This window comes from Psammomys obesus, unplaced genomic scaffold, assembly GCF_907164565.1.
Source record: "Psammomys obesus unplaced genomic scaffold, mPsaObe1.curated_primary_1811, whole genome shotgun sequence".
Classification (NCBI taxonomy): domain Eukaryota; kingdom Metazoa; phylum Chordata; class Mammalia; order Rodentia; family Muridae; genus Psammomys; species Psammomys obesus.
In genome coordinates, this window is record NW_026595708.1 from 29,827 (window position 1) to 39,724 (window position 9,898).

A 9,898-nucleotide genomic window follows, 5' to 3' on the forward strand; every position below is an offset into this window, starting at 1 on the left:
CCCCCCCCTTACAGAGATGGCAAACAGACTCATGGGGAGGTTCAGAAACTATAGCTTCAATTGTAGCAGAGAGGGGTGGGGCTAAAACTTAAACCCAGGTGTACAGAGTGGCGGAAGCCCCGAGTGAATGAAGTCCTGAATGAATGTGTTTTGTTGACACAGGCACAACCTGTGGAGGACACCAGTGCCTTAGCCCCACGGAGTGACAAAGCCTTCCCTAGCTGAGACTCAGGAGAAGTGGAGAAGCTTCCCTCTGGAGTCTGGGTGTTTAGGAAGGGCTGGTCAGTGTGTGCAAAGACTAGCAGCTTCGGCCTCCTCCTCCCAGATGTTTACAGCCTGAGGCAGCTGGCATGCAGAGGCCTCTCCCTGACATTTGCTCAGCCCTCCCCCCCTGTGCCGTACCTAATAAGCATGCAAAAGTTCCCAGTTGTGGTAGTGGCAGACCCCACCTGATCCCAGATGTGTCTGTGTGTCGGTCCTTTCTTCATTCTCTCACTGCCCTTCCTCAAGGTTCCAGGACACAAGCTGCATGGGCCACAAACACTTAAGTCTATTATTCCAAGACCCATGGGTTTTACATTACGCTGTGTTACTAATCTGACTTACGTGCTTAACCTGGAATGACATAGATGGGACAACTAGCTCAGGACAAGTCATGCTAAGTAATGGTGGAGAGACATAAGCAGAGGAGAGTTAGCGCAGGCGTGAAGGACCTTCTGATGGCCTTGGAAGCAGCCGAAGACTGGTGCTTCTCAAATGGCTTGTGAGGAAGAGACAGAGAAAACAGTGACTGGCAGTGCCCTGACAGAATGGAGAGGGTGTGAGAATGAATACAACTGCATCAGTCTATACCAGGTCGAACCCAGGCCTGGCCTGTATTCTGAAATGAGATATTATTAAACATAATTTCACCCTTTTGTTGATGTCATATAGCCATTCCTGTAGCATAGAGTAGAATATTGCCACAGACCTTCAAAATACCCTCTACACCAACACTCCTCAATCCGTGAGCCTCGGCCACTTTTGGGGGTTGAACGGCCCTTTCACAGTTGCTTGCATATCAAATATCGCACGTATCAAATACTTGCATTATGATTCAGAACAGTAGCAAAATCACAGCTATGCAGTAGCAATGAAAATAATGTTATGGTTGGGTGTCAGCCTAACATAAAAAACTGTATTAAAGGGTTGCAGCGTTAGGAAGGTTGAGAACTTCTGCTCTAGACTGGTAGTTTCCATTCACGCTCTAGACCAAAACCCGGAGCTTTTAAGAAATGAAGAACATTTTCCTCCAGAAGCTGTGACTTGTTTTTTGTTTGTTTGTTTTTGTGTGTGATAAGGGGGAAGAGGTCACATGGGAGCCACAGTCTGCTTGTAAAAGTCAGAGGCCAACTTTGAGGGGTCAGGAGAACCATACATTTTTATATAGTTAAAACTGATACAGATAAGAATGTGAAGCAACTTTGGTCTCCCTTGGCTGGAGGAAGGGAGGTCTGTTTTTCCAAGAGACATACACTCTGATCTCTACTCAGAAAGATGCCTTTAATTCAAGTAGCATCACCTCATCTCACCGTCTTGGAACCCTGCTGTAGCATACCGTTCCCATATCTGCAGCAGCCACGCAAAAAATGCCGCTTCCCGTCCTGCAGAGCGTCACGCAATGTGATGCTTTTCCTTTCACATGCTTCTCGGTGACATTCAAGGTATGGACTGAGAGTCTTGGAAAAAAAAAAAAAAATCTGAAGAACCTCAGCTTGCTCTGAGTCCCACGCTTTGTTACTTAGCAAAGGCTCAGCCTCCTAAGTGCCTGAGTACCAGTTCCAACCCCCCTAACCCCCCTTCCCGTGTCTGTTAACATAAATCACACAGCTCCAAACTTCTCAGCTTTCGTAAATGGCAGGCCTGATTCATGCATGATTTATCAATTATAGCTGTGGGCCATTAAGATAGATTTCTCAGCTTCAGGTAGGCTGCAGCAGGGGTTGTATAGTGTTGGTTTAGAATTGCTTAAGAAGCTCAGTCATTGACAACCCAAACAATGCAACTTCCGTTTGCCCTTGTAGAGGGCTTTTTGGGTTAAGTGGGATTCTTTTTTTTTTTTTTAACTTATAATTTCTTCTCCTTTTGGAGCTTTGTCTTGGAAAAAAAAAGAAAGAAAGAAAAGAAGTTTACTTCTAAGCAATAGTAGTCAGGAGTTCTCAATGCCATTCTTTCACTGAAAAAAAAAAAAAAGCTTATCTAGCTGCTGCAGACAGATGGGTGGAAGTTCCTTGTGACAATCCAGCAGAAGAAACAACTTGGAGCCTCACCTGTTGCCCCTAATGATTAATGTGAAGACCATGACACTTGGCAGATTCTAGTCTTGGGAGTACCCTTCATTCTCACCAGGGAAGAAGCTTCTATCTTTAACTACTTGAGGGAGGAGTAGATTTTATGGCTGCGTCATCTCTGAACAGCTTTTCTGTGTAACCTCTCCTAGGACAGGCTAGGATCTGATGCCAAAAAGCAAAATCTAATGTCATGTATAAGCTCAGAGAATCTACAGATGAGGGATACATCAATCAGGGCAAAGACAGGACTGGATAGAATAATATGGTCTCGGCACATGCTGACGTTAGGAAAAGGGGATGTGTTCTTAGAATTTGGAAGGTTGATCTTGAGAAGACCCCCTGGAAATAGAAGAAATAGCTTTCTTTCCTAAGACTTTAATAAAACACAAAGATACAAGGTCTGGCTACTTACCCTCAGGGCTGTCTTCTCTATATGTTTTATGGTCACATGCATTATGCTGTGACACTCACTTCATGTGTCACTCTGTACAGTAATGACCTTGGCTTTCTCCTCCCCAGTCTTGGGCAATTCTGATTTAAGAAGAGGAAGTCTTTTTGGCTTAAATGTATGTTCAGCTGTGTTGGACTTTCAGTGTTCTCCTTTAAGTTAAAAAGAGATAATTTTAAATAATTACGAAGTTCTGGATTCTAGGGGCAGGGAGGCAAAGCCAACTTGTTCCTAAATATGTTTGTGATGACTTTGTTTGGGCCATCACAGACCATTTCCCTCCTCTCCATCCCGTTTGTGTTCCCATGAGAAGCCAAAGTTGTTGTAAGCCAGGTTGGCTGCTAGCTAACAGTTAACCTTGTAGTGAGAGCCATTCAGATTGGAGTATTCCCAACAGGCACTGTGTTGCCTCTGGCTTGAGGTTCTGAGAGAGCACTAGACCCCAGAAGCAGCCAGTTTGGTAGAGCCTTTTAATTCACAATATTGTATTCACATCAACATGGATCCAGACGGATGCCCTGCGATAAACAGTAACTGCTGGAGAAAAGGCTTTATTGACGCTCAAGTAAATAATGCACATTTTAAAGGATCTAAATATACATTTACATAACGTACTATAATTTTTGTATTGTGTCAACTATTCTCACACACACACACACACACACACACACACACACACACCCTCCATAAGACTTGTTTCTCTTCACCAAAAATTTGGACTCAGCTTTCTGTGTATTCCATTAACAACATGCCAGCTTCATCCTGGCAGTTTCTCTCTGATACAACCTGCCCTAGCCATCTCAAAGAACATTTATTGAAGTAATTGGTTGATTTAGCTCCAGTGACTCCTTCTAAAATGATCTGAGACAACTTAGATAAAACTTAGGTACACTGAGAACATCAAAGCCAAGATAAAAGGGAAGAAACAAAGAAGTAGAGAGGAAAGAAGAAAAAGACATCGATTAAATCTTAGCTCTGGACTTTTAACTGGCCTCCGTGCCCAGTAGGAGAAGAAGATTATCCAGAGAACACCAGGATGCAGTAGTAATCAACAGATCTTTGTGACGTCTGTAACAGGTCTCTCCCTGAGGAATGAAAGGTCATGATCTAAAATCGTCTGCTTCTGTCTCTGCGGTGAACTTTTGTCCCCAGCAAGAGCAAAGAGGCCTGAGGAGGACAGCCCTGTAAACGCAGACTCAGCAGATGTCTGATTTAAAACTTCAGGCTAGATGGCTTCCTGGAATTAATTAAGAATTAATTGATCCTAGTCAATCAGTCATTATAGAATTAATTTTATACAGTAACCATATATCTTTAGGTTTTCACTGAACTCTCCACCATAAGGAAAAGATGAAATAAAGTCCTGTTTCTGAAGTGTAAAAAAAGAAATTAAAGTCTATAAATTTATGCTGCTAAAGATTTTCTTTTTTTACATTTTTTTTTTACAATTTATTTTTTTTATATCCCAATTGTAGCCCTCTCCTTCGTCTCCTCCCGGTCCCACTCTTCCTCCCTCTTCCACCCATCCTCCTCCCTATTTCACTGAAAGGGGGAGTTCTCTCTTGCCATCTGACCCTAGCCTATCAAGTCTCATAAGGACTGCCTGCATCCTCTTCCTCTGTGGCCTGGCAAGGCTGTCTCACCATGGAGAAGTGATCAAAGAGCAGGCAGCAGAGTCCATGTCAGAGACAGCACCTGCCCCTCTTACTAGGAAACCCACTGAGCTGCCTATAGGCCGCATCTGAGCAGGGGATCAGTACTCTCCATCCATGGTCCTTGGTTCATACGTCCGTCTCTGCTGGAACCCCTTGGCCCAGATGTTTTGACTTTGTTGGTCTCCTGTGTCGCTTCTGTCCCCTCAGGTTCTCTATCCCTCCACTCTCCCATAAGACTCCCTGCACTCTGCCCAAAGGCTTTGATCCCCTACTTGGTGGAGTCTTTCAGAGGACCTCTATGGTAGACTCCCATCCTGTTCCCTCTCTTCTGCTGCTATTGAGTGTCTATCCTATTTGTCTTCTGAATGAGAATTAAGCATCCTTCCTAGGGTCCTTCTTGTTGTTTAGCTTCTTTAGGTCTGTAAATTTTAGTGTGTTTATCCTATTTCATATGGCTAATATCCACTTATAAATGAGTGCATACTGTGAGTGTCTTTCTGGTTCTGGGTTACCTCATTCAGGATGATCTTTTCTAGTTCTATCCATTTGCCTGCAAATTTGATGATTTTTTTAAGTAGTTGAGTAATATTCAATTGTGTAAACACACAATTTCTGTATCCATTCTTCATTTGAGGAACATCTAGCTGCTATGAACATCTGTATGTTGTATGCTAGAGCATCTTTCAGGTATATGCCCAAGAGTGGTATAGCTGGAACTTGAGGAAGCACTAGTCCTAATTTTCTGAGAAGGTGCCAGATTGATTTCCAAAATGGTTGTATAAGTTTACATTCCCACCAGCATTGGAGGAATGTTCCCCTTTCTCCACAACCTCTCCAGCATGTGTTGTCACTTGAGTTTTTTATCTGAGCCATTCTGATGGGTGTAAGACAGAATCTCAGAGTCGTTTTGATTTGCATTTTCCTGAATATGAAGGACTTTGAGCATTTCTTTAAGTGTTTCTCTGCCATTTGATATTCTCCTGTTAAGAATTCTCTGTTTAGCTCTGTACCCCATTTTTTTAATTGGACTATTTGGCGTTTAACTTCTTGAGTTCTTTATATATTCTGGATATTAGCCCTCTGTCAGATATAGGGTTGGTGAAGATCCTTTCTCAATCGGTAAGCTGCCGTTTTGATCTGAGGAAAGCATTCTTTGCTTAACAGAAGCTTTTCAGTTTCATGAGGTCCCATTTATTGGTTGTTGCTCTTAGAGCCTGTGCTGTTGGTGTTCTGTTCAGGAAGTTGTCTCTTGTGCCAATGAGTTCAAGGATCTTCCCCACTTTTTCTTTTTTCCTAACAGGTTTAGTGTGTCTGGTTTTATGTTGAGGTCTTTGATCCACTTGGACTTTAATTTTGTGCGAGGTGATAAATACGGATCTATTTGCATTTTTCTTTTTCTATTCGTAGACATCCAGTTAAACCAGCACCATTTGTTGAAGATCTTATCTTTTTTCCATTGTATGGTTTTGGCTTCTTTGTCAAAACTCAGGTGTCCATAGGTATGTGTTTATTTCTGGGTCTGCAATTAAATTACACTGATCCACCAGTCTGTTTCTATGTCAGTACCATACAGTTTTTATTACTGTTGCTTTATAGTACAGCTTGAGATCAGGGATGGAAATACCTCCAGATCTTTTATTGTGCAAGATTGTTTTAGGTATTCTGGTTTGTTTTGTTTTGTTTTGTTTTTCCATATGAAGCTGAGAATTTTATCCCCTGTGTGGAGTCTTTTCTGGTTCAAACTGGTCTTGGTCTAAGCATTGTGAGCCCCTTCACACGAAGCCTTTAACCTTTGGTGGTTCATGGCCAGCACCCTTCTAATTCAAGAACAAAAGCATTCCTGGAAAAATTATTAAGTATCTCACATAAGCTTCTTTTATAGCTAATATAATCTTGTACAAATGATATTTATCAAGGTTCAAATATAAAGAAATTATAGTCTGAATCTATTATCAGATTTATGGGAGAGAAGCAACCTTTCACAAAGTTCCTGCCTACTCAGTCTGGAGTTGCCTTGGCCATGAAAGGGCAACAAAGAAAAATGCAACATAAACCTTCCGCTGTAAAGTGAGGCACCCAAATTGCATGGGTTCATTAAGTGATCATTTACTACAGACTTCAAAAAAAAAAAAAAAAAACCCTCTAGTCCTGAATTAGTCCCTAGGAATTTCCTTGAAAGGAGTATAAGAGCTTTAACAATGAATTATTATCTATGGATAGCTCAGCATGAAAGGGGATCCATATGTGCAAAGTAGAATTTGTCAAATGTAATGTCGGTTAAATCAGGTCTAATCTACCAAATACATTTTTTATTGCTTGCTTCATTAAAAAGGCTCTTAAGGTAATGAATAATCTTCATCTTCAACAAGGATTATTAATGCCTTTATAACTCACGTCCACTGAACACAGAGAGGCAACTTGAAATTCTATCCTGCTCTAACCTCCATGTTTGTCTTAGAGCCTAAAAGGAGAAAAATCCATCAGAGCTGCCCAGTGCTATACCTTGTCACGTGAGCAACACTGTGAACTGGGCCAGGAGAAGAAATGAAAAAAGGCGGCTGTGTGATTCAGCTATGGCAAAGCAGGTCTTTTCCTCTAAAAGCTGATGGCTTGTGTTTTGTTTTGTTTTGTTTTCTGCAGCAAGTCCACATGCGACACCATCGACTCTCCACTTTCCAACATCACCCATCATCCAACAGCCTGGGCCTTACTTCTCACACCCAGCCATCCGCTACCACCCTCAGGAGACGCTGAAAGAGTTTGTCCAACTTGTCTGCCCTGATGCTGGTCAGCAAGCTGGACAGGTCGGGTTCCTCAATGTAAGGAAACCTTTTTTTTCCCCCTTCCTGCATCTCTAGAAATGTTAACCAAATGTAAAAATAACAAGAAGACCCTTTTTATGACTGTGTGAGTTTTGTGTTCTGATATCATGCTGACTGTCATATTATTCTAGATTACGGGAAAGTTAACTTGCTGGTAAGAGTGATTGGGTTTAAAAACAGTGTTTGTGTTAAATTTGCAACTGTCAAGCTTATGGATATAAATTGTCTGGAGAGTGAACCCTGTAACCTTCTGAGTTCCACCTCCTGCATTCTAGCCCCAGGATCATACAGTTAACAAAATAGAGAGACCAAATAATTTTAAATAATGATTTGAGTAGTAAAGAGAGGTAGAGAGCAGAAGGGGACAGATGTTTCATATCAACCACGTTGATGTTGTTTAAAAAAAAAAATTACAGTCTTCTAACACTTTAGATCAAGTTGACCAGTACTTGAACTCAAGATGCTAGAAGCAAAGCTTATTATGGTTTGTTATTTCTGTGAGTAGTTATCTTTTCTACTTATCTTCATATAAAACTAAGCCATGTTCAATAACTACAAATGAATGTTTTCATTTTTCTCAAATAAACCAAATAATCACAATTTGAAATAACATTCCAATAGTAAAAGTTATTTTATAAAATCGTGAATTTTATTACAAATATAAAAGCTATATGTTTATAATGAATGACTGTATCCCATGGCCAATAGCAATAATAAATTGAAACCAGCAGAAAGCCATATTTGATTTCCTTTTCTCAAAATATCTATGCATGAAACCACAGATTATGCACACTTATTCCTGGCTGGTTTAGAATGTTATATCACCCTGCCCTGTCACCAGTTTTTCTCCTGTGCAGAAAGACCTGATTCTGCAGATCTCAGCCAGAATGGGCAGCTTTGACTAATGTCTGGTGATATGTTCACAGATACATTTCTGTCTAGACAACAAATCAATATGGTGCCTTTTTTTTCATTTTGCTTGTATATTCATTTGCTTGGCTTGTTCTAAAATATTCACTTATGGACTCTCAGTCCGCTCAGAAATAACACACAGACAAGGATGCTGTGAGAGTGCATAGCCTTCTGACCACTGACAGTATCTAAGTAAGAATACTGAAAGTACCATGAATGCTGATGAAGGAGTGATCCTTCCTCTGCAGAATTATTAAGTTTATTCTTAAAAGCAGAGGACAATAGGATCTCCTTTGGCTGAATTTTGGGTTGGGGCTACAGTCTAAATACAGGCTGTTATTGGCTGTAAATCAGCATAGAAAGCCACTTGGAAAACCATGAGAACCTGAGCTAATCACAAGCACCAAGTCTGACTTCTGAACATCCAATGTGTTTGTTTTTTTGTTTTTTTTTTTAAACAGTCATGACATCATTTTATATAACTGTCAAATGCCCTGTTTTGCATTTTGATCAAAAGCTATTTTGAAGACCTTGAAAATAAATGTTGCATGTTCTTTTCTGAGGAAAACTTGCCCTTGGTAGACAGTTGTTATTAGGTGGCACACACCTATAATCCCAGCGCTCAGGGAAGTAGAGGAAGGTAGATCTCTGTGAGTTTGAGGCCAGCCTGTCCAGGACAGCCAAGGCTACACAGAGAAACTCTGTCTCAAAAAATGAAAAGAAAAGAAAAAGAAAGAAAGAAAGCTGCTGTTTGGTTGTTCTAACATCAGAGAAGTATAAGTCCTATGGCATCTGTTGATGTAAGTCAAATTAGAAGTTGTATTTCTACCTAGTAGAGCCCTGCTAGCTAAGTATTAAAGTCTCTTTGCCAAATGCTATATGAAATGTGAATGAAAATGTCCATGTTCGTTTGAATACATTTATTCAAATGTATTAACTCTTACAAGATCATCTTTGAGAAAAGAAAATGAAATACTTTTATATATATTTTATATATATATCTAGGGAATCATCGTTTTACCTATATAAACACACATGGTAAAATAATGCCTCAGGCTATAAGCAGGTCAAGATTAAAGAAGCATTTAGTAATCATGAAAGTTTTGATGGAAGCATCAGCTAATACAGCACTGAGCAAGAGTTATTTGGGAGGGACAAGACTTGTGTGCTCTGGACATGACACAAAAGACTAATGTGCTGCCCACAGCTGAATATTAGTGATTAACATGACAGGCACCTAATGAGTCTCTCCCTTTTAGAAGCAGCTGATGGCTGATATCTGTTTATTCTTCCCGTATGTGTTTTCTCTGAACCCATGCAGCCCAATGGAAGCAGTCAAGGCAAGGTGCACAACCCATTTCTCCCCACCCCAATGTTGCCGCCGCCACCGCCACCACCGATGGCCAGGCCCGTGCCTCTGCCCATGCCAGACACCAAGCCTCCAACCACATCAACAGAAGGAGGTGCAGCTTCTCCCACCTCGCCGAGTGAGTATGGCTGAGATGAGGCGCCAGTTACTTGCCGTGCTCCGTGCACTTGAGTTCACACCTAAGCCTTGTCCCTAGCTGTGCAGGCTCCAGCAATAGATACACACACACACACACACACCATTATGTCTATAACATATAACATAGGCTGGCAGAGCCCAGACCCAAGTCACAGTGAATAATACCATTCCTATACATGGTCAAACTACACCAGATATGGAAACAATTGGGTGTAGGCATCAGA

At 41.1% G+C, this 9,898-nt stretch overlaps 1 protein-coding gene across 1 annotated transcript in view; it reads left to right on the forward strand.

Annotated features, from left to right (window-relative positions):
* LOC129685861 (nuclear factor 1 A-type) overlaps positions 1 to 9,654 on the forward strand; it is a gene marked incomplete at its 3' end in the record, with an annotated part of 20,145 nt that extends 10,491 nt beyond the window's left edge. The window contains exons 2-3 of the mRNA XM_055619374.1: positions 7,074 to 7,252; positions 9,489 to 9,654. Of these exons, the coding sequence (XP_055475349.1) occupies positions 7,074 to 7,252; positions 9,489 to 9,654 (345 nt within the window). The remainder of the gene's footprint in view (positions 1 to 7,073; positions 7,253 to 9,488) is intronic.
* Between the last annotated feature and the right edge of the window lie 244 nt (positions 9,655 to 9,898).